Genomic DNA, 25,542 nt, shown 5'->3' with positions numbered 1-25,542 from the left:
TTTGAGTTTTGACTAGAGTTTAGACATGCTTTGAGTGCTATATTTTATAATATTTGAGCCTCCGAGGCTCTAGTTAACAAACCTAGCCTTCACGGGTTGGAATTGTTACAGATTTCTTAAACTTTCTATGTTAGTTTGATATACCGAATTAAAAGAAAACTTTGTTCAACATTTCAAGGTTTGGAGGGTGACTTAAACTCTTCTGCATGTCCATCCATATGTATATAGACAGCAGTTTTTTCAAAATTGATACTCATTCATCAAAAAAAATTTGTAATATAATTGATTCATGAATAATAATGAATTACAGGAGCATATATACCCAAACAACACAAGGTGTTTGTTATATTCTTCAATACATATGAAACTATAGAAGTATCAAGATATAAGAAACCCAATACAACCAACGGCATGAATGAATGAAAAATATATTGCAAACTTGAGAAAGAATAGGGGAGGAGTAGTTGACCTGATTCTTGTCAGATTACACGAGCACAATCCGCTGCTTCACATATCAAGACCGCTCTTTCTGGGTTTATTTGGGAAGCCAACTTCGGCTGGACCTTCAAATATTCCTCCCTGACAAATGAAGCAGCTTCAGCAGCACGGTCGGCATTGACAAATGCAACACAGCAACCTCTAAATCCAGCCCCGCTAAACCGCGTCCCATATATGCCAGGAGCCCTCAAAATGATCTCGTACAGTTGAATCAGTGGCTCAGAACCTCAACAATCAGAAAATATTGGATGGTCATTGATTACTTGATGATAATTCACAGCATTTTACAGGCCAGAACAATATAAGCACCCATATTTCCCAAATTCTCATTCGAATAAATTCTGTCATTTCAATCCGGATTCCTTTTTAGTAGTTGAATTGAGAAAGTATTGAAACTAGATTAAATCTCAGTATTAAAATAACATCTAAAGATTTAACCGAATCAACATTAAGTCATGAAATATCTGCAAATAAACCACAATTAAATGAGATTTTGAACTGATGAAACTTTAAACAGATGTTATATATATGTGTGTGTGTAGTTGAAAAAACAAAAAATGCACCGTTGCAATGTCATCATACTTATAGCTCTTGGCAAAAGTTGCAACAAAAATATTTGAGTTGGTAAGTGTTGAAAGAGTGATGAGGTGTGTTGGTGAAGTGGTCCTATTGTCGAAGAAGGATAAGTTGTATCATATTCCACAAAAAAGAAAAGGAAAAAAAAAAAAAAAAAAAAAAAAACTAAGAGTAACTATAAAATATGCTTTCACTTTTTTAAGTTGTCTTTACACGCACGCACAGAGATATATATAAGGGGTGCATGGAGACAATGATGAACAGCAGCTATGAATAAGGGAGATTAGGCTAATACCACATTCATAGTTTCTGATAGAACTCAAACCCGATGCTGTAATGAGCTTTCCAAAATCTTCCAACTTGCCCAAAGCCCAAGCTTCAAGTCCTGAAATAATCACTTTCTCAAATAGCTATTAGTTATAACACAAAAAATAAAACAGAAATTAATAGAACCTAAGACTATGTTCACCATAAAATATTATTGAAATCATATTAAAAGGTTTATACCTTTAATAACCCGCATATTCTCTGAGAAATAATGCTCTGCTCTCTTAGCTAGATTGGATTCTAATTGGCACTAGTGGATGAGAGAAAGAAAGAAAGAGAAAGAGAGAGATGAGAAACAAATGACAAACTAAATGTAATAAACTATATTAAGGTGAAGTAAACCAGACTTCTTGATAAAATAAGGAGTCAATATGGTGTGAGGGAACATTATGAAGACATCGCCAAAATAACCAAACCAAATAAAACTAAATGAGGTGAATTTCTAAAGTCCATGTCAGAATAAACGTAATCAGATATCTCTTCTATTGAAAATTTGATATTTTTTACCTGAGAACCATCACCAACCATAAAGTAGTAAAGGAAATCTCGGAATTGAACAATACAAAATAAGATAAATAGTTTCCATTATTTTATGAAAATATTTTTGGCCAAGAAGGTCAAAGCATTTTGGGTTAATTTTTAGAAGATACATTTAATATGCAGTTCAACTTTGATCCAACTCGAGAGTATTCCATCTGGTTCAAGAAACCTAATAATAATTATAACACCGTTTAGTCAAAGTCTATCTAACATATCAAATAACAATTTTTGTTTGGTAAATTCTGATAATTTTACTGTGTGCCTATATTTCTTAGTTAATCGATATATTCTAAACTAACGCTGAATCTACTGTAATCAATGATATTTAGATGTTTTTGAAATTTTATAATAAATGTCTTTCTACATCCATACGTCAATGGCTAACATTTTTTAAGCTTGTACCCCAAAAAGAAAGAAAAGAAAAAAAGCATGATGGCTAATCATACGCAGAGCTGTGTATTATTCTTCTACTAAAATGCTAGATTAATCTTACGTACATATCCATATGCATATACATCTATATCCATATAAAAACTAGAACTTCAAGGAACTAGTATAATCAATGCAAAAACCTCTGACATTGATGTGGTTACCTTGTGAGCTTCATAGGCCTCCAGTTCAACTGTTACATTAAGGGGGGGGGAAAAAAAAAAGGAATCAAAATTAATCTACAACAAACAAAAAATAAAATTCTCAAACTTGAGAAGGTTGTCAGGTAAAAATACTTGCCATTTGACAAAAGAGGCTCCATTTTGTGGTTTCCAGAAGCGCTGTGGAAGGAAGAAATAGTATTATGGTCCAGAACTTGTACAGATTTTTCTTGTTCTTGTTCCAAAACATAAAAAGCTTCACAACACTAGAGAACCTAAGCACTAATTAAAAGAAGAAGAAGAAGAAGAAGAAGAAGAAGCCGGAAATTTGCCAAAAACCTATTTTTTGATGAACTCATCCAGGATTTGTTTTATGGTCACATTTGGGACAGTTTAAGCAGTTTCTTTGAACTTTTTGAGTGTATTAAAAGTCTATGGTGCGTTGTTTTATATCTCGTTATGGGAGGACATCAATTAGTGAGTCCCTGGTTATATTTCCCCTCAATTTCTGATGGAGTTTGGTATGAGATATAATATAGACAGCAGTTGGTTAATCATTTGAGTTGTGCTTGGTCTGATTGTCGCTGGCTATGCCAGTTCTTAGGTGATTTACTGGTTAAATGTCTAGTAGAAAAATTGTGCTGTTGTGATTGCAAAGCCCAGAAAGTCTATCAAGGATTCTTCTCTTTCTGCATCTGATAATGTTTCCACACAGATTACTATTATTAAATTGAATGAGGCTAATTATTTTTCGTGGCACAAGCTGTAAGTGTATCACATATTGCTAGGAACATATTAAAGCTTATCATGTCTGATCCTCCATCTCAGAATGACAAAGATTTGAACAGTGGAATACTTATAACTTCACGGTTAAGGGTTAGTTATGTAATAGAATGGACCCTTCAGAGATTGCCACTGTCAAGTTTTGTATTAAAGGTAAGGAGATTTGGGATAGAGAGAGAGCATGTTTGCTATGATGGAAAATGTTGCCCAAGTTAATGAATTATGTGAGGATATTTTAAAGCTTAAGCAGGAGGATCAAAGTGTAAGTAGTACATAATTTTCTGCGACAGCTGATGCAGAGCAGTTTTATGGTCCAAATAGTGTTTTGTTTTGTTTTGGGCAGTTTCAAGCATGAGAATTAACTTGGGGAAGAGTGATGTAATGATTGAATAACATGGGTATCCTTATCTCCATTCTATACCAAACATGAACAGCCCTTATCATGCTCTTTTTGCTTTATCCTTGTGTCTACATTTCAGCTGCTTGGATAAAAGTTAATTTTACAAAAAGCCTCTTCACACATAAAAGTTCAATCAAAGTAAACCAACTAGCTGTCATGAAATCAAGTTTCCATGCTTAGCAGTTTAAAACTTGATAAATAAACAAAAGTGTTATAAGATGTAGATGCATGTTAAGCAGATCTGCAGTGCTATGGATTTCTCAAAGTAGTCTGTTCTAGAAAACAAACAAATAGATCTTACTGCAGAAGAATTCTTGCAGCCTCTTGACACTCTGCAACTCGGTGATTATATCCAGGGTTGTTAGTCAAAGCATGCTTCAAGCCTGAAAAGGCCAACAGTATTTTGTATGCTTTCTGCAGCTTCGGTGGGTGTACAAGCCTATGTTCTTTGGTCTACAAATGCCAAGAAAGACTCAAAAGACAGCATAATGCTAACGAATAGATGCTAAGAGCATATCTCTTATCTTTCAAAATTGAAGCAGAATACAGTACATCTGAAGTTCAAATTTTAAAGAAATGGCTCAGATTAATGCAAACCCATACCAAATTGCAAAAAGAAGTATTTTACCTGTGCAGAATAGATGCCATGCTTTGAGATGTAGACAACACACAGGCACAAATCAGTAAGTATATATATGCACAATTAGTACTCTTTGAGGATACCAAAACTAAGGGGAAAAAAAAAACCAATCTTGTGTAATAAAATAAGTCAGGTTTTCAAATTTACTGAGCAATGATAAAACTAAGATGGAGTTAAAGGCAGATGGAGAAGAACTAGGTCCCACTTTGATTGACAATGGGCTTAGTAACAACAGTACTAATTTGGTGATGCGGGGAGCGAGGAGATGGTACTATGTTAATTTAATTTTATCTAATCTAAGAAGTCAGGAATATTTCTGCAATTATCAGAACTAGATATGATCTATACATGTGGCCCATCGATCATTATGGGTTTTGCAAGTTAGTAGCCTTTATTTTTGAGTTTAGTAGTTAAAAGTCATCAAGTCCAAGTCCTTATTAAGGTTAGGTATACTTTTATATAAGCAAACGTTTCCAATCTAATAACGAATGAGTCTAAGAGAATTTTTATAAAAGAATACGTTGGAGGATTGTGTTATGCAACTCTATTTGAGGCGCAACACCGAGAAAATCTATGTTCGATGCTTTTGTTTCTCTTCTCCTTCTCCTTCTCCTTCCCATTTTCTATTCGGTTTTTTAGAAATTTCCCTTCAAATTCCACCCAAGACTAGATCTGATTTTACATGTATTCTTTCTCTAAAATCCTACTCATAAAAGCCCCAAACGCTATGTCCCACTCAAAGAAACAACCTGTGAAGTTCTTTTTGGACTTGTAAGAATTGCAGTTTTAGGATTTTCTTTTCCATAGACCTTGCAAACAATGGCGGAGAGGGGGATCGCACTCCCAAATATTCTTGCAAAAAAAAAAAGTAGAAAGAATTTTAGGCCTAAACCCCAAAAAAGACTCCAAGGGCTGGCCCTCCCACCTCCCTCCCTCCCCAAAAGAAAATCTACATAGCATGGTGTCCCACTAAAAAATTTAATATATATAATGATTCTAATTGCCTCCCCACAAGATACATAGTATCTTTTTCACCTGCTCCACTGACACAATCAGACATTCCCTCTAAGTTTTTCCTTTCTTTTCCCTTCCCATGCCCCATTGAGACAATATGCCATTCCAAAATTGTTTTCCTTCTCTTTTTCCCAGCAACCAGAAAAGAAATTAAGCAACGAAACTAATATATCAGCCCCACTACCCCCACCATGTGGTTCTGCCCCTATGAATATGATAATCGATCTCGGAATCAACTCAATGCAACAAAAATGAAGAACCAATGACATTTGAGAAAGCTTAGCCCAAAAAAAGAAATAAAAGAAAAAGAAAAGGAAACATTCGAGGGAAGACATAAAAAAACAAAACAAAACAAAACAAGAAAACATACACAGAAGGCAATATGCACCCAGAAAAGTTCATATATACAAGCAGTAGCACATAACAAACCCAGAAAAGATCAACGTCACAAAAATAGAATCTAACTCTTCACCTAAATGGAATCATCTGTTGTTTCAGAGATAATTTAGATTTGTGGTTTTTAGAACATCTTATATGGCAATTGCATTCATAATTTACCTTGCAGTTCATGCACGTTAGGCAACCATGGCTTGAAAGCAATATGGCTGATTGATCCAATATGCCATTTCTCAGACCCAAATATTCATTTTCGATAAGCCTACATTTGCAAAAGAGTATACTTTAGAAATGGCTAGTATGATTAAACAAATGGGGTATTTTTTCGAAGATGGCACCTAAATACCATAAAAGACATAATACTGTTGTTCAACAATTTTATATTTCTCAAAGCGGCAAGAGGACTTCTCAATACTTAGAGAGAATATATGAAGCTCCTTCATTCCTAAGCTTCCAAGAGAAGCCATGCATTTAATTAGCCAAATTAATATTCAGGGTACCTTAGGGATATTTCTGCCAATTGTAGTTTGCAGGAGTTTTAGGATTATTGGTTTTTTTACTGTAACATTATTGATTCTCTTAGTTTAAATATATATCTGTAACAAGATGAATGAAAACATAGAAACTTTACAGCATCTAGAGAGTACTTGTGATATTATGCAAGTGTAAGAAGACTTGAATTGTGTATATCATGAGTGAAAAAGCTACTTCTGTTGACTATAAAAATTATTTTCATCTCCCCTTGCAAGCAACAAAGTTTGAAGTTATTTCATTGTTAAGAATTTGTCTCTTAAATCAGCTTCTTTGGGATGACTACTGATTTAACGCATGTATGTAATCTTCAATTGATAAAATAATGATGATAGATATATCATGAAAAGTATATTCAGATGTTTAAGAAACTTACCGATCATATTCAATATTTTCAGTAGGAGACACCCTTATATTATTTGCACTTTCAAATGCCAACAGGTAAGCTACGCCAACCTGTCAAACATGTAACTAGATGGATTAACGATTTTGAATATAAAGAAAATGTGCTCAAGAGTTTTCAAAGCCAACCGCTACATAAAAGCACTATTGAGAGGAAATCTTTACTTCTACTATTTAAGTAATGATATACAAAGAGGGGCCAGCCACTTTCTCTGAAAGACTCTCATTCTATCTTTTCTCATCTTATGATTCCACAATATGGTATTGGAGACTTATTTTTCTTTTTAATCTCTTTGGCCTTGTGTTCAATTCTTAAGGTCCCGCTTTTATTAACTTCCAGTTGGGTTCCCTTCTTGTCACAAGGAGAACAAGCTGGCACACCAGCAGACTGAGAGAATCCTAAAGATACATTTTAATAAGCAATAGAACTAATATAGAACTTGATTACAGCAAGAATTTATTGAGAATTCTTTTCTCCCACTTCCACAAGACAAAGGAAACAATGATAATTTCTACTTCAACCAGGAAAAGGAAACAGGACACAAAATACATAGAAACGGCCTAAAAATTAAAATTACACAGTACAAGTAAGAGGTGGCATGCTAACAATTCCTATGTATCAAATAATCACCAGCCACTTGCTGTACATCAGCTTTGCACGTACAAGGCCTGCATTTGGTCTAAGGTAATTAGACTGGCCCATGCATGAAGGAAGGTCTCATATGTCTTAGTGTGGCATACATTGTTGGACCCAGTTCTTATTAGCTTAAGCTTCTAAATTAAACCAAAATTGTTAAAAAGAAACCTCATCAACCCGTCCACCTTATGGTTTAGCAGCATGTCATCTTCATCAACTTCTAATAATAAAGTATTACTTTTGGGCGAAGCAGTAGGGCATAAATTGTATTCTACTAGGAAATCATACAGCAAACCTACACACCGAGGCCAACTAAAACTCTTACATAATTGGCTATAGAGTTCTGATAAACATAATAAACATCAGTGTGTTAAAACTTAATTTCCTTAATCATAAGCCCTGATTTCCCACACTACCTCAAAAATAAATAAATAACAAAAATCAAGATAAGATAGGGCAGCTCTATAATTTCCGCTCAGAAAATGAAACCATTTAGCTGACGTGAATTTTTTTCTATTACAGGGTTCTGTAATCTATGAATTTCTCAACTGTCAACATGCTTGAAGAAATGTAAATAAAAAGAAAACAGAGGCTTACAGCAGCAGAAGAGCTAAGGCCTGAACTGTCAAGACCCTCAGAACCACATATGTATCCTATGATACCCTGAAACAATTTCAACAAATTGTCTGAAAAATGAATTCCAAAACTGCACAATCTTACGATAGGTGTGCTATTTGTTTTCAAGAATTTTCCAAGAATCCTGAACAACAAACAGTTTAGTCACCTGCCTTGCAAAAATATTTTAAGTTCAGAAGCTGACTTTTAAGCTACCGTGAAGAACATAAACAAATGAAGCAGTTCAAATGAGACCAAAAAAATATCTTTAACCTGCACAAGCTCTTTTTCTCTACGCTTCAGTGCATATACAGCTCCTCTAGCATAATTTCCCCAGCTACATTCTTCCTGTGATGTGGAAGAATCATTTGCATGGATCTTACCATTTTCCCGAATCATGTGTATTGGGTGCTGAGTTTCGTCAACTCTATAAGAACCACAACAAAAAGCAAATGAAATTTAATATTGGCCACATTATATGACAAATGTGACAATCATCAATCCTTGTTAGCAAAGAAATAGAAGGTCCTATGAAATGGGAATTGCAAATGCAGATAACAGAGATTACTATCAACTAACGCTATTACAAAGGCACTTTAGTTCTACTTATATCCTTCTACTCCTAGAAGGCCTTCTTGAGATTCCAAGGCCCTCCTCTCCTCCTCATCCTCATCCTACGTTTCTTTAAATTTAGAGCCACAACAAGCTTAAACTCATTCTAAAAGTCCTGTTTATAAATCTTAACATAGCCCTCTTCAAAATATCAAATTTATGGTTCGCAATGTTGTTCATGAGTATTGTTAAAGAGATATCTGACATCACAAAAGGAGAAGCAAAATGCGTGTCAATCAAAATTTTAAATCATTGATAGGTATCTATCTTGCTTGTAGTGGTCAATTTCATTGTTTGCATGGCCTTAACATGTTTGAAACTCAATAAGTTGAAGGAAAGATGTACTTAAAAGATGATAGTAAAACCATATTAGGAAGGTTGGACTACTGGAACCGAATACAAAAGCAAACGAAACAATTAAGAAGATGATTATATGAATAGTCTCATACCTGAACCTAACTTCTCCTTTAAATTGTGCTGAACGCAGTACAACCTACAACAGTCATAGCAGAATATGTGAAAATTTATTGGAAATTTAAAGTTCCTGATATATTATGCTTGAGTCAATTATCTCCTAAGAATTTCATTCGATAAAATAGAAGGAACCAAAAATATATATATATATATTAGAAAGACAGTAACAAGGTGAGACTTCTAGGAAACTTGGATTATCCACAGATCTGGATGAGGCTGTTCTATGTCAGATGAATTTTGAATAAGTTTTAGTTTCCTTTTCTTTCATGGTTGGCACTAAATGAGGCTTAATTGCTTTACCTTGATACTATACATAAAATGCTTTGGCTTTGTGGGACGGGCTGGTAGATTACCATCAAATCCACTATTAAAGCAGGTTGAGGGCAGATTTTTCCCTTTCACGTGGAAATTCAAGATCAAAAGGCACGGTTTCTTGGCACTCCATTGATGTAAATTTGATATCCAAAATGTTGAAGTTTTGATTGTAAGAACTCAAATCCATAAAATTAGGCCTGGAATCTATAATACTGAAAGTAGTATGCATACACATCATCCATCCTTGTCCTTCTATAAAATATTTTGAAAGTCACATAAAGATTACAAACAAAATTCAGAAGATCTAAAAATCTAAGAAAGAAGAGACATGTACACCACTGAAAGACAGCATCCACATACAAATATTTGTATAATAAAGATCTAAGCTTGAGCATAGAATGCTCAACACTGTTAAAAGTCAGACATTTCCTCTCTGTCTCTCTCTCTCTCTCTAAATCATCCACATAATGCAAAGACGAGTTGCCTTGCATACCAAACTAGTATTAAGCTGACTAAAAAGTCCTCTCCGATCAAAGGACTACATCACTTAACTTCTTGGTGCCACTATTTAAAGCGAAAACAAAAGACCACAACTCTATAGCAACTAAGCAATAAAGCAATAGATGATCAACTAACTCCCAGTTGGATATACACAAGTTCATTAGAATAATATTCCTTTTAATGAGGTTATCCAGAGTCGAATTTCCCCAACGCAGCTGTCCAGGGAGAGAAAAAAGTTATCTTCTTTGGAACTTTGAAGTTACACCAAATACTCTTCCAAGGAAATTGCACACCACCAGATCATTTTATGCCTTATAGAAAGATGGAATGGAAAACGTGCCAGACTTTCTCATTTAGAAACGATAGGAAATGATTCTTTTATTGCCACATTCCTATACCACAAATCATGCCAAAATTGAACCCTCCTACTATCCTGTACCACAAAGTTAGCAAACCCAAAAAACCTCTCTCATCCTCATCCTACCCTAATACTTTTCCAAATACTACAACCATGACACCTCTCACCAAGCCTGTCCTGTCGTCCAAGGGCCCCCTACTCCATTCAACTCTTGTTAACAATCTCCATAACTAAGATTAGGGTAAAGGAGAAAGTGGACCCGCTGCCTCAGCCCTGTAAAACTCCCAAATAAAACAGCGTGGCATATGTCAAGTTGCAAGAGAAAATCCACTTTTTCCATTTCTCATCAAAACCAAATCTATCACATATATAAATCACACTATCCCAGTTGACATGATCATATGACTTCTCAATATCTACTTCTTCAAGGAAACATGGAATTCAACTTCTAATCATGCTATCAACGTATTCATCAGCAATAGGTACTGAGTCCAAAAGCATTCTGGTATCCAAGATCAACTTCCTCAACATTCTTTTTAGTCTACTAGCTAATACCTTGACCAACACACACTCCCAACCAAGCTGATTGAACAAAAGTTCCTTGTGTTTCCAGCCCCCTATTTCTTAGGGACAAGAGTGATAAACAATGCATTCAAAGATTTTTCAAGCCTACATTTTTCATGGAATTCTTGAAAGAACCCCATTATGTGTTTCTTGCTCTAATACACTCCAAAAATGCTGAAAGAACGCCTAAGTGAAACCATTTGGAGCTGGCACTTTGCCCCCCATCATATCTCTCTCAACCGCCTCTATTCTCGGAACCAATATTGAGAAGTGCAAACCATCCACCTCGGTCTCCGATAAACTGACTCTTTAGACAGATTACAATAGAACTGAACAAGCTCGTCCTTCACTTCTTCCTTCTCTGGAAGAACAGTGTCATCAACCTACATTTCTCCAATAGAATTTGACTCTTCGATGCTAGTTCGCCAATCTAGGAAAGAATTTAGTGTTATTGTCCCCTTCTTTAAGCCACACTGCCCTGATTTCTGTAGCCAAGAATGTATTCCATCTTGGACAGTCTCTCTAATTCTCATTTAAGCTCTTCCATGGTAAACTGCTTCTCTTGAGACAACCCTTCTCCCCCTTCATATCCAGATTATGAATATCAGCCAGCATCTTGCTCTTTGTAACACCAAAAATCACCAAAAACCTGCTTGCTCCAAGTTTTCAGATCATTCATTAAAGCCTTCAACTTCCAGCTACCACAAAGGCCTTGAACCATTCTCATACTATTTTCACAAACCTCTCCTCTTATGGCCACATATTTTCAGATCCTTCAATATCTATAAGGCCTCTGCATGTTAGTGGGCTCACATAAATGAGGCAAGTCGGAAGGGACATTGGCTATTTTCCCTTGTTGATTATGATGATGATTCATAGTGCATGCCTAAAATGTCATATAAATACAAACGAGCTGCTGAAATTTCCAAATACCCCTCACCCAATTGTTGGCATTAGCTGCGTAAAGAGTATCTTACTCTTACCTGAATATCACCAGAAGGAATAAACCCTAAAAGTATTCCCTTATCAATTGTCATGGCTGCAACAGTTCCACCCTGTAAACAGAGGCCATATAAACATTTGTATGTAAAGAAGATATAAATATTGAAGTCAACAAAAGGAAAAAGCAACTCAAAAAAATGCAACAGTAAAACAAGTTTGTTAACTCTGATGCCAAGTCCTAAAGAGTATATGCTAAACAAACAAGGTTTGCATATATACTAAACTCAGATCACAAGCACATTCTAAACAAACAAGTTCACAAGCATAAATCATCAAAGCCAACCTGATGATCAATGTGAGCTCCCAATGGACAAATCCGATAAGGAGAGACTACAACTCGAACTTCCTCAACACCTCTCCCAGCCATTTGTGAAACAACCTTTTTAATACCATTTAACTGCAGCACATAAGAATAAAAGATATATCCTTAGCATCACAAAATGAACAGCCAGAGGCCAAATAAGTATATGTCGGTCATGAATCTAGAACGAATAAGAACAAGAATAACGGGTGAATCCCAGATGAGCGCCAGAAAAATATCATCGAAGTTCAACCCACATTGAAGAGTTTTACATGGAGCTGTTTGGTTTCAAATTGCTGATAGAACTACCCGCGCACCAGCATTGATGTTCAAGCTGGTGATTTCTATCAGAACAGTGCTATAAAACAAATAATGCACCATTCAAACAGCAACCAAACTATGATAATGAGCACATCGGAACGATAACAACGAATCCAGAGTAATAATTCACAAATCAGAGCAAAAGAAAAGAACCCCAGTAAAGAACAGAGAAAATTGGAGTGAACAGAGGCAACCCAATAAGAGAGAAACGACAATGTTGGCGAATATGAAGCTACAGATCAAGAATTACCTCCTCGTCAGATGGCCAAGACGACGCACCCATCTTCCCAAGTGCAATCCTACTGTTTCCAATCCGAATTCCTAAAGGGAATTCGTTTTACAACAACACAAAAGGTAGATTTCCTTTATTATGGCTGTGATAGAGAGAGAGAAAGGTGCAGTAAAGTACACGAAAAAAGCAAAGAAAGGAGACAAAAAAGAGATGGTGGTTAGTCTAGCGGCAAAATCGGTTGTTACGTCATTGATCTCTGTCTTTTTTTTTTTTCTTTTTTCTTTTTTGGATAAGACCCTCTCTGTCTTTGGTATATCTTCAAAGGAAAGATCAGTTCCCGGGCCAGTCTTTATGTGTACATTGTTAATACGTTTTATACGTACATCGGTGTCTTGTCAGTTTTGAAAAACATTTGACCTATTTTCACTCGATTGGATGAAAATTTGAAACAGCTTAAGAAATTTGGTTTTTCTTTTTTTTTTTTTTAAGTAATTTTGTAATTTGGTTAGTTGTTGCTTGTTGAAGGTTTTTTTTTTTTTTTTTATTTAAAAAATTACTTTCACTAAAAATAATTTTGAATTTTTTGCAAATATTTTGTATTTTAGGTTGTTTATTCACAAAAGTTCAAGGTTTTTCGAACTTTTACACATTTTTATAAGACCTTCAAAAGTTTTAAAACTCTCAATTTCACCTATTGAACTTCTAATTTGATGCAATCTATTCTCTTGCGTTAAATCCTAAATGAGGCAACGAAAAATACCAAAATACCCTTAATTTTTTGTTTTTATTTTTATTTTTAATGTGAAATTAAGGATAAATTTAAAATTTTATAAAAATTTCAAGTATGAAAGGGCATTTTATCCATTTTAATGTATGTTTAACGTCAAACCCTAACAGATGTGGTAGATTGCATTAAATTACAAATTCGATGGGTGAAATTAAGAGTTTTTTTAACTTTATAAGGTATTCTCAAAACACTTGAAAGTTCATGAGATGTTTATGAAGTTTCTCATTTCTATTTTGAAAACATAAAACATAAGTAAACAAGGGAATGGTTTAACAAATAAAGTCATAAGGCTAGCAATTCTTGTAATGTCCAAAATACGTGTAATTTTAATTTACATTTTTAATTCTCACATATATTATGAACATACGTTAATTTTTTTTCTTCGTATTTCTTCTTTTTCCTTTTTTATGAATAATATTCTATTTTCTTGGTATGTTAAATGTTATCATCTATTCACATTCAAAGAAAAATTCCGTGTGTCTAGCCAATTTTGATAAACGTTTGGCATATTTTTACTTGGATGAAATTTTATAACAGCTTAAGAGATTATGTGGTTAACCATTATTGTACAAGTTATAAGTGTTGGGTTTTGAATTGCCAAATTCAGTGACAAAATACATTTATCTGCAATCCTGTCAGCAGTGCATACATACGAGGTGTTGTGTCAAGAGAAGACCTAGAACATGTGGTTAAGCTTAACCAATCATAATAGAAGACCTATATGAATTAGTTAAGTTTAATCAAATCGGAATTCTTTAATTAGAGTTAAAATAGGATTTGATTAAATTTCGTATCATATACATGTATCAGTATTTGGACCATAACTTTCGGCTCAAGAATTGGATTGAGGTGAAACTAGCGGCACTGGAAAGCTAATACAAAATTATACAAATATTTGTGAAATAAGATTTTCAAAATTCGAAAGTTAGCTATGCCAAAATCGTCTCGCAAGATAAGGAAAAAAATTTGGATGAATTCTAATCCAACTAGAACTAGTTTTTCTTCCCATTTTAACTAGTACTAGGTTTTCTTGTAGTCTATATATAGAGAGCTATTATGCACGAAATTGTAAGGAATTTCACATAAGAATTTCATGTGCTAAGAGTGCGTTTAAGATATTGAGCGTTAGGTTAGTCTCTCTTAGAGTTAAAGGTTATGTCTTCATCACAGATCATAAACAACTAAAATCTACCGGAGTTCCGGTAAAGAAGATCACGTAGAAGGATTGTGCCAGATATTCTGGAATGTGCCAGATATTTATGGAAAGGGCTACTGCGGTAGAAGTCAAGTGGGTTGCTTGTTTTATACAATAAAGTGTCGACTTCAAAGGTTTTGTAAGTGTGAACTTCTTGTAATCCTTATTATTTTGCTAATTTAGTTGATTTTCTGGGTTTGGCTGCCTTGGAGACGTTTTACATTTTAGAGAGTTCTCCAAATGGTTTCCTCTTCGTCACCAAAATATATGTCGCTGTGATTTATTGTTTTACATATTTTGGTTGTATGATTGTTTAATTTTTAATTCCGTGTATTATTTGCATACACATATTCAACCCCCTTTTATGTGTCGTTTGGAGTCGTATATATATTTTTCAATTGGTATCAAAGCGGGTTCACTCTGTTTGGATTAAATTCCTGAGTGAGATCCTTGACTCCTTTGTTATGAATACTCCTCAGTCCCTTAGCATGGATTCTGATGAGGAGATTGACCTTCAAATGGCCTATAACAAGCTCTTTAAGACATTTTTTAAATTGACTCATCATCATCAAATTTCCCTTAAAAAGCTTAATGATATTGAGCATGAGAAAGAGTCTTTAGTTATTAAATTGTCTAAATCACATGCCTTAATTGACTCTTTGAAATTTGAAAATACTATGCTTATTGATAAATTTGGTGCCTCTACTTCACATGCTTCTAATTCTGAAAGAAAAACTTTGTTTGTTAAGCATGTGAAAGTTGCAGAAGTCAAAGCCAGTATAGTTTGCTTGGATAAGGGCAAAACTTCTTCTATGAATATTTGTGTGAAGCCTGAATTCAAGGCTCTTTCAAGGAAACAAACTCATGCAAAGTTTGTTCATACATGCCACCATTGTGGGATTATTGGTCATATTAGACCAAATTGTTCTAAGTTGAAATCCCAAAGACCTTGAAATAAAAAGGCTGCTCCTAAGAAACAAAAAGGTGGTGTAGAGTCATATTTGTATAGATCTAAGTATATGTATATCCCTCCTCATATGAGACAAGCTTCTTCGAAATTTGTCTCTACTTGCTATCATTGTGGCAAAGTTGGTCATATTCTATCTAACTGTTTTAAATTGAAACCCTGTGAGCATAAAAGTGGGAATTCCAATTCTAGGAAAGGTTTTGAGGGGCAATGCATAATGATGAGGGGAGTGTTATCTAGGTTAGATGAGTTTGACAAGAGTCACAAATCTGTACCTAGGGTTAAGAAGGTTTGGGTTAAGAAGATTGATACCATTCACCCTTTAAGGGGGAATGGTGGTGGACTCACCTAGAGTAAGTGGTCCATAACATATCTAGGATTGGTTGTCTTGCATATTTCTTCATGTCCTAGAGCATGTAGCATTCATTGCATTTTTTTTCTTTCTAATTTCAGTTATGCATATGCATTGCATTAATTGTGTGCATTATATATATATATATATATATTAGGTTGTCTCCTCCTTATTTTTGTCATATGCATCTTGATAGTCCATAAACTTCTCATATATACTTCATGGATCCAATTCCTTATATCTCAAAATGTACTTACTATACATGAGATGAATATGTATCAATGGACTGGTTTTTTTTTTTTTTTTTTTTTTTTTGTGCCTAAGCTTAAGCTTCTATGATACATTTTACCTATGCTTGAACTATTGTGCACATTTAAGCTTATATTGAGTATGAATTTGACCGTGAGGGTGAGTTATGTTAGGCAACCATATGAGGAAGATTGACTAGTTGTGTCTATCAAATTGACCAAATGCTAGTTGAACCTAGGACCTAAAAATTCTAGCATTCCTCTAATTTGGTTTGAAGCACTAAATGATTAAAGACACATATATTCTCAAAGAGAAAAATAGTGAAACAAGAAAACAAATGAACATATTCCAAAAGGAATCTATTTTACTATGTCTTATTTGTGCTCAACTTGTCCCTATAGAAATAGTCATAACCATATTCATTGTGGAAAGAGATAGTCACTACCGGACAATGTTTGAGTATGTGCTATTACTACATGGGAAGTGTATTGGATGAGGGTGACACGGCCCTAGCAAGGTTTGACTTTTGTTTAGATATACATGTCAATCTTCCCATGAGGTAATTTAAGTTTTTGCTTGCTAGCCTATCCCCACACCGTATAAGTTCTTAAACTTACTTGATGGTTAGCTTTCACACACAACATATAAGCATGGGTTGAGTGGAACATGTTGCTTTGCTTGTGTTGAAGAAACTTTTGTTTCATATCTTTTTATTCTCATGCATATTTTGGACATTATGAGATATTACCGGATAATCATTGCTTAATACATGAGTCTTTTTTGTTTTATCATGTGTGTATTTGACATTTTTCTTATGTCATACATTGAATGAGAGAATTTTTTTTATCATGATCTTGCATTTCACTCATTATGCATTCATAGTTTTGATCATGTTTATGTTTCTCTGACTTTCTTTGGGCTTTATTGGTGTTTTACTGCTCTTTGTCCATTCATGACAAAAAGGGGGAGAGAAAGTTTTAGAGAGTGCAGACTGGGAATAGATAGAACACCATAGATGATTTTGATTTTGATATACTTGTTGCATCTATGGATGATACTTGTTTTGTGTTTTAACAGATTTGGTGAGCTATTCATGATTATATTCTATTCAAATCTGTTATATTATTAGTACATTGGGTATTTCTATTTCACATACGTTTAATATGTTTTGTGAGTGTTTCAAGAAACAAAAGTTATCTATTCAGATGTAACTTTTAAATTTTGTCACATAATTGTCAAAAAGGGAGTTTGTTGGGTTTTGAATTGCCAAATTCTGTGACAAAATACATTCATCTGCAATGCATACATACGATGTGTTGTGTCAAGAGAAGACCTAGAAGATATGATTAAGCTTAACCAATCATAATAGAAGGCCTATATGATATGGTTAAGTTTAATTAAATCGGAATTCTTTAATTAGAGTTAAAAAAGGATTTGATTAAATTTCGTATCCTGCACATGTATCAGTATTTGGATCATAACTTTCGGCTCAAGAATCGGATTGAGTGAAACTAGCAGCATTGGAAAGCTAACACAAAATTATACAAATATTTGTGAAATAAGATTTTCAAAATTCGAAAGTTAGCTATGCCAAAATCGTTTCGCAAGATAAGGAAGAAAATTTGAATGAATCCTATTCCAACTAGAACTAGTTTTTCTTTCCATTTCAACTAGTACTAGGTTTTCTTGTAGTCTATATATAGAGAGTTGTTATGCACGAAATTGTAAAGAATTCCACATAAGAATTTCATGTGCTAAGAGAGCGTTTAAGATATTGAGCGTTAGGTTAGTCTCTCTTAGAGTTAAATGTTATGTCTTCATCACAGATCATAAACAACTGAAGTCTACAGGAGTTCCGGTAAAGGAGATCACGTAGAAAGATTGTGTCAGATGTTCTGGAAAGGGATACTACGATAGAAGTCAAGTGGATCGCTTGTCTTATACAATAAAGCGTCAACTTCAAAGGTTTTGTAAGTGTGAATTTCTTGTAATCCTATTATTTTACTGATTTAGTTGATTTCTTGGGTTTGGCTGCCCCGGAGAGGTTTTACATTTTAGAGAGTTCTCTAAATGGTTTTCTCTTCGTCACCAAAATATCTGTCGCTGTGATTTATTGTTTTACATATTTTGGTTGTATGATTGTTTAATTTTTAATTCCGCTTATTATTTGCATACACCTATTCAATCCCCTTCTAGGTGTCGTTTGAAGTCGTATATATATTTTTCAATAAGAAAGAAACAAATATTTTTCAAAATCTCTGTAAAAGACAGATTCTATTTTCTTTGTACATTAAATGCTATCATCTATTCACATTCCAAGTATAAAAATAAATTAATTAGGTCCAATTGAAGATGTCGATCTCGATTATTTATAGATTTAATTGAACGATTTTGATATATTAGTAATATTTTACCAATATGAAAATAAGGAAATATAAAGAATACCACCAAAATAATAATAATAATAATCAAAGATAATTTAGTTTGAAATTAAGATAATTTACTTTTTTGGAAAAATTATACTTTACCCTTCAAAGTTTGGGGCAATTTTTAATTCGACATACAATGCTTTAATTTTTGCAATGCACCCTCTAAACTTCTAAATTTTTGCAATTTGACAATTCTATCAATCAAAGTCTTTTTGACTAATGGAACTGTGATCATCAGTTGGTCTTTCTTTTCTTTTCTTTTTTTCTTTTTTTTTTCCAAAATTCCCCAATCCCGTCCAAACGCATGCACGCTTGTTTCACACTACCCATGCCCAACCCAACCCAAGCCAAGATTTGAACCGGGAATTGAGAAGAATTCTATGCAGCTGAGGAAGGTGAAATCCGACTCCGTCAAGGGTGTTGAAGGAAGCGGCAATGGAGCTAATCAGACAAGCTCAGTTCAGCTGAGAAAGGCCAAGTAGGATTTGAGTATAACTGTAGATGAATCAGAGAAATTGGTGATGGGTCTGTTGGACGAATTGAGAAAATCCCAGTTGATGGATCTGATGAAACTTGCAAAGAGTTTGGTGTTTGCCAAGAAAAGGTCATAACAGATTGAAGTATTGTGGTGAATTGTGCTCCAAAAGTGGATGTGAACAATGGCAAGGAGGTGACATCTTTTTTTTTTTGGTCGTGTGTGTGTGCGTGTTTTTTTTTTTTTTTTTTTTTTTACGTTCGTTATATATTATCAATTTAGTTCACTGCGTGAGGTAAAGTTACTCCAACAGAAAAATGCCAATGCAAGGAAAGAAGCTCCTCTATATGCTCAATTTCATGGACACTTAATAAGAGCAAAGAAGGTGGATCAAGATTCCCTCTAATTTGGGGGATTCGGGGTGTTCATTCAAAATGAACGGTAAAAAATAAACCAAAAAATGTTGTAAACCGCACCCATAACCACAATGAAATAGTCAACCACTCAAATGTCGAATTAGGGTAGGGCAACCACCCACTCACCTTTAAAAGCGGTGGTCGTACTACTCCCTAAGAGTTCAAGGGTGGCCCCAAGCCACCGGGCAAAGCCCTTAGGTGGTAATGTGATTACTCCTAATGGTTCACAAGTGACAGTTGATCACTTTAAAGGGTGGTCCAGCCACTTTCAATTGCTTGACAAACGGTGTAATGGAGGTAGTATGCATCCACAAGGAAACAATAGACTATCCTAGACATAGCCATCTATACCACATGTGGCGTAACATTGTTCACAAATGGATTATAAATGCATAATGCATTCAATTTGCATAATGAGATGATAGAATTTTTATTGATTTGCTTAATTATATTGACTAAAAGAAAGAAATGCATAAGCGAGTAGGCATTTAGGATGTCGTGTTGGCACAATTGTGTTAAAAAGAGTGTTGTTTATGAATACTATAATTATTAAACAAAAAAATATTAGTACACAAATAAAGTTAAAAATTGGGAATGGGCATATGAGTAGCTTGACCCAACATCAAATGGACACCAAAAATAGCATTTTGTGAGACATAAGCAAAAGACACCCATTGTACTTGCAAGAAGATTAGGGAGTCATAGCAAAGAGGCTATATAGCATTGTAGATTATAAGACCAAAGCCTCCAAGAAAGAAGGAGCAACATCGCGATGTTCGTCAAATATGGATGTGTCTAGCGGTAGACGCATACTACGGCTTCGTTTGGCAATAGGGTTGTCCTAGACCCTGTTCACCTTTTGACTAGTTGACCATTCAATTTTGAACTTTTAACATCAATATTTCAGCTTCTTTGACCATATTGCCCTTATTTTTCTCTGGATACTTTTTGTGTTTTTTTCCTTGTTTGGTTGTCTAGAAAATCGGGGAAGGGAAATGTTTGGAAATTGGGATTTTGGATCCTTTATAGCTGATTTTACGGTTATTTCTGCTGTGTGTAGGATTTTAAAGTAGTTTCATTCATTTTTCACTGATTCTCTAGGCAAATAGTTAGGGTTTTATATTTTGGGTGTCCCCCCTGCGCTAGCTTCATGTCCATCAAAGTAATCAGGGAGTACAAAAAAGAAGAAAATGTTGGCCCAGGTAAAACTTATCGAGAAACAAAAATCAAGAAAAACCCAAAGATCCCAGGCACAAAAATGGAATTACCCATAATCGCAGAACAACAACACAAAAATATCATTCAAAGAATCACAACTCCTCTGCAAAACCTCAGAAAAAACTAACCCACGACCACAACAATCAACACACAGAAAAATTTCAATGAAAAGACAAAGAATGGAAAAGAAAAGGTGCCTCGTAGTCCTGGCCTTGGAAGACATGGCAGTGAAAGAATGTGAAATTCATAGCTGTGAGCTTGGAAACCTTCTTTCAAATACCCAAGAAACAGAGTAGGCGGTGAACAAAAATATAGAACAGAGCAAGCAGAGAGAGTGTGGAGAGGGCGAGAGGCTGTGAGAGCAGAGAGTGAGAATGTGAAATTCACGGCTGTGAGAAGACAGGTAAAGGAAAGAAAGTGAGGGAGATGGAGGGTAATCGAGAGTGCTGGAAAACAAAACAAAAAAAAAGTGAAGGCTAATATGGTAATTTTACTAAGAGTTATTTTATTAGATACACATATATCGAAAATTTACAGTATCTAGGCTGCCCAACACCTTTGCCAAACACCCCCTAAATCTGAAAATCTCCATAAGTCAAAATGGGGCACTTGCTATAGAAATCGAGAGGAGCAAGTAAAGTACATATTTGCCGCAAAAGGAGCGATGACACGTGTAGCCCATGCGTGGAAAAGGGAAGTAACGAAAGGTGAAAATGGGGTCGACGATGCTGGTGGAGGATCGTGTGGTGAGAAAACTTAGACGTGCTTCCACATCGTGAGCTTAGCGGTAGATTTGATTTTCAAAACCTATACAAAATATCATAAAAAGAAAAAGACAAAACAAGTAAGAGAGATTCAATTAGGGGAAATTTTCTTCGGCTCAATTTATGAAGCTGACATTTATTCTTCAATTACATGCATTTAAAAAAATATTTAAAAGAGTAATGTTATACATCATATTTTTATCACATTTTGTTCTTACAATCCGCCTTCGTTATAAGAGAGGAAAAAAAAAAAAATCAAAGGATGATAGACAATGTTACATCTATGGTATATAACTTCTTTTTTTGACACGTCCGCTCGCTCAAGAAGAGAGGGATGTAACGTTTTTCTTCTAACAATCCATGTGATAGGACATATGTGTCGGTGGAAAGAATTTTCCTCAACAAATTGTGGAGAAAAACTCTATCCTTATTTAAATTGTTGACGGATAAAATTTTAAAATTTCTAAATTTAAAAATGGAACCCGATTTTCTTTTAAGAATCAAAAATATATTATTTCAACCATATATTTAAGATAGTTTAACATACAAAATTCATTATCACGAGTTTAATTTGGGAAAAAAATGTTGAGCTTAATAATGACGAAATCTCACAACTATGGGCCTATGGCTATATTGGCTACATAGCCTACATGAGAAAATTAAAAATCCCATAGGGGTGTTTTAGTCTTTAGATCCAATTTTGATTCATAAGTACTCTTCCATGCCACCAGCGTACTTGCCAACCTTCCCTCAAGCATTTTCAATTTCTCTCCAACTCCTCGAGAAGCAGACCTCTAACCTGACTCTCATGGCGACTGCGGCGAAAAGGGTAGATAAGATCCGCCAAATCGTACGGCTCAAGCAAGTCATGCAGCGGTGGAAGCACATGAGCCTCCGGTTCCGGACCGACCCGTCTTGGTCCTCCGATTCCGGTAAGACCCGGCGCATACCGCCGGGTTATCTGGCGTTGTATGTTGGCCAGGAACGCAAGCGGTTCGTGATCCCCACCCGGTTCCTGAACCTCCCGGTTTTCAAGGGTCTGCTGGCGAGAGCCGAGGAAGAGTTTGGGTTTCAGGGAAATGGCGGTCTGGTTCTGCCCTGCGAAGCTGGGTTTTTCTCAGAAGTTTTGAAGATTCTGAAGAGAGACGAGGGTAGATTTGGGAGATTTGGATTGGAGGAGTTCATGAAGATGGTTTCTGAAGTGGGTTTGTCGTCTTGCAGGGAAACGACGTCGTGTGTGTACATGGTCAGTACTCCTCTCTTGCAGAAAGCTAGGGTCGTCTGACACTGTTTGTTTCTTGGAAATGTATACGTTGGTACTTGGTAGACAGAAAATATGATGGTTTTTTTTTTTAGTTCTAACCATCCTTGAACTCATCATTTAGTTTTAATGGTCATGTGATGGGTTTCAATGAGATGTTGTTGAACTTTTCTTTTGATTTTTTTTTTTTTTTTTTTTTTTTTAATGATGATGCTTATTGTGATGATGATGATGATGAAATTTTAGAGATCAAAGAGAATTAGGAGATTATGCTCATGATCTTTACTAATAATAATAATAATTAATAACCTTATTATTTTTTCCTCTTTATCCAAATTTTTTTTTTTTTTTAGAGTGTTTCTGGTTGGGTGATTTGTTGATTTCACTAAAGGAATAATTTTCAAGGAGTTTTAACAAAAAATCTGATAAACTTATGGAATAAATCTTCCTACTATTATGGCTTCCAAAACTACCGTATGTCTATAAATAATATCAATTTGATGCATCAGGATATGACTAAACCCAATAATCCAACATTAAACTTTGGGATTGGGATTAGGATCTGTTATGATTTTAAAGAAATAACAGATTCTCCAATTACTCAATTTTGGTTGTTTTTATGCATTAAAACGCTAGAAAAGTTGCTAACATATTAAAAAATTAGCGGCTTAGCTAAACATAGCTAAAATATTAGCTATGTTTAGCTATTATTTTTCTTTTTTTAGTTCCAACCGAGTAACTTGCCATTAGCTAAAATAGTTATATTGCTTATAGTGAATAGCAATTTGGAGCTATTCACTATAGCACACTATATGAATAAAATATTGTTTATTTATTTCACCTCTTTTTACTCAACATCTTTTATTTTTTTTGAACACCTCTTCACATCTGCTACGTCTCTCTCAAACACAAATTTTTTTCAACAATTGAATGCAGAAAAAATTTATTTTATGGAAACACATGGATAGAAACAAATCAATTACAATTGGATGAAAAAATTTATTGCATGAAAACACACGGATGGAAAGAAATCAATTGTAGTTGGATAAAAAAATTTATTTAAATTATTAATTTTAAGAATTAATACGTGCATGTGAGATGAATGTTCTTCATATATGTGTTTATTTTTGTTTTTATAAATAATTTCTATATATGTGTTTGTTTTTCCCTTTAATTAAGTGTTGGGAATAATGTAATAAAAAAAGAACGAGAAATAATATTTTAAAGTAAATAGAGAATGAAATAGAAAATCTGGTGGAGTGTATAGTGAAAAAACAATAGCTAAAATAAAGAATTGTACATTCTCACTAGGTAAAATACCTAATGCTGCTGGAAAGAAGATTTGAGCTAAAAATTGTTTTTTGATTTTATGAAGATGAAACGTCTTTACAATAGCGAAAATGAAGCTTTTTTAGAAAAAAATTCTTTTATGTTAGCTTGATAACATGTTACATTTTTAATAGGTAATATTTTTAAAATGTTTTGATGATTAAAAACAGTATAAATTATATAATTTGAGAATATACAATATTAAAGAAAGGGAAATTATATCTAAAATTCTTAGGTAAACGCGCTTTTTTAAAAAACTCACTGGGTATTTTTTTTTTTAAATTTAGTCCTTGGGTCACTCGAAACTACTAGAAAACTCCTTACCATCAATTTTTGTTAACTTCCGTTAGTATACTCAAAACTCACCGTTTTATCTGATTAAAATATTATTTTTTTTATTAATTTAATTTAAAAAATTCAATCTTAAAAAAAAAAAAAAAAAATTTGAAGGGTGGTCAGGGGTGGCACCCCCAACCCCTATGGGGTGGCCGTAAGCCACCCCAGGCCACCCCTTGCACGTTTTAGCTTGAATTTAATTTAGGATTCGCGTGATCATCATCATCATATATATATATATATATATATAGTTGTCTTGGCAATCTAGTGACGGTCATTTCTTATGAAGGTTCTGTTTTCCTGTATTATATATAGCTTTGGCTACACCTGATCATTTCCCCACCCTTCCCTTCCGCCCTTAACAGGTCGAAGCAGAGAAGCCAAATCCAATATTTCTAAAAGCTTGCGATTTATTGGGAGTGAAGCCCGAGGATGCTGTACATGTAGGGGATGACCGCAGGAATGATATATGGGGTGCCAGAGATGCAGGTTGTGATGCTTGGCTTTGGGGAAGTGACGTTCACTCTTTTAAAGAGGTAAACTGTCATACACATCTCTTATTTTTCTGGGTGTTACTTGAAAGAGAGTTTTAGCCTCTCAATTTTGATGTTTGTAATAACAACTTTAGGAAGAGAACATCAAGGGCAGTCTTCAGTTCATTTTCTTCTATTCTTCTTGCGATTCTTTCAATTGTTTTTCGAAACCAGTTGTTCTGTGTGTGTGAGAGAGAGAGGATGTGAAAATCTTTGTTTCTTGAAATTGCCTCAAATACACTCTTGGAAATTCTATAAGTTCAACTCGTCTCTGTTTTAGCTTTCCTTGTTGTCCTTCAAAGCTTCTTCCCATTCTGGAGTTAAATAACAAAGAAGTAGGGTGAGAGGAAGAACGAACGAAAGTTCTGAGGGAAAAAGATTCATTTATGATTTCCAGGAAAAAAAAAAAAAATTATAAGATAGAACATGCTATTCAGGAATTTTGAGGAAATGTCCTAACCCAAAAATGTATATAAAAAAAAGGGGTGGCGGTTGGGGGGGTACTGCCATCCCTAGCCACCCTTCAATTTTTTTTTTTTTTTTTTTGAAAGATTGAATTTTTTAAATTAAATTAATAAAAAAATAATATTTTAATAAGATAA

General features: G+C 34.5%; 2 protein-coding genes across 2 annotated transcripts; one reads left to right on the top strand and one right to left on the bottom strand.

The window, feature by feature from the left end:
• Positions 1-292: 292 nt before the first annotated feature.
• GALAK (galacturonic acid kinase) lies at positions 293-12,906 on the bottom strand. The gene is made up of 14 exons (XM_088518229.1): positions 12,648-12,906; positions 12,059-12,172; positions 11,757-11,828; positions 9,011-9,054; positions 8,223-8,376; positions 7,932-7,997; positions 6,672-6,751; positions 5,927-6,026; positions 4,016-4,167; positions 2,671-2,711; positions 2,535-2,563; positions 1,582-1,651; positions 1,370-1,459; positions 293-724 (listed from the first exon to the last, which is right to left on the bottom strand). The coding sequence occupies exons 1-14, from the start codon at positions 12,678-12,680 to the stop codon at positions 480-482; spliced, it is 1,290 nt and encodes a 429-aa protein (XP_088374355.1). The 5' UTR covers positions 12,681-12,906; the 3' UTR covers positions 293-479.
• A 9,332-nt stretch (positions 12,907-22,238) lies between these two features.
• LOC132185656 (uncharacterized) lies at positions 22,239-25,066 on the top strand. Its single transcript, XM_059599421.2, has 2 exons — positions 22,239-22,727; positions 24,773-25,066. The coding sequence occupies exons 1-2, from the start codon at positions 22,290-22,292 to the stop codon at positions 24,998-25,000; spliced, it is 666 nt and encodes a 221-aa protein (XP_059455404.1). The 5' UTR covers positions 22,239-22,289; the 3' UTR covers positions 25,001-25,066.
• The last annotated feature ends 476 nt before the right edge of the window (positions 25,067-25,542 follow it).

Source organism: Corylus avellana, chromosome 7 (genome assembly GCF_965113065.1).
Source record: "Corylus avellana chromosome 7, dhCorAvel1.hap1.2, whole genome shotgun sequence".
In the NCBI taxonomy this organism is placed as follows: Eukaryota; Viridiplantae; Streptophyta; class Magnoliopsida; order Fagales; family Betulaceae; genus Corylus; species Corylus avellana.
This window is presented reverse-complemented; position numbering and strand designations above follow the sequence as displayed.

What these genes read in the sequence shown, in the direction of transcription:
- GALAK (XM_088518229.1), bottom strand. Translation starts at nt 12,680, where the DNA reads ATGGGTGCGTCGTCTTGGCCATCTGACGAGGAG. An exon ending in AAAGGAGAAGTTAGGTTCAG is followed by an intron (nt 8,377 to 9,010) that starts GTATGAGACTAT and finishes TGGTTCTTATAG; the next exon opens with AGTTGACGAAACTCAGCACC. An exon ending in TATCAGAAACTATGAATGTG is followed by an intron (nt 725 to 1,369) that starts GTATTAGCCTAA and finishes CTGATTGTTGAG; the next exon opens with GTTCTGAGCCACTGATTCAA.
- LOC132185656 (XM_059599421.2), top strand. Translation starts at nt 22,290, where the DNA reads ATGGCGACTGCGGCGAAAAGGGTAGATAAGATCCGCCAAATCGTACGG. An exon ending in CGACGTCGTGTGTGTACATG is followed by an intron (nt 22,728 to 24,772) that starts GTCAGTACTCCT and finishes CGCCCTTAACAG; the next exon opens with GTCGAAGCAGAGAAGCCAAA.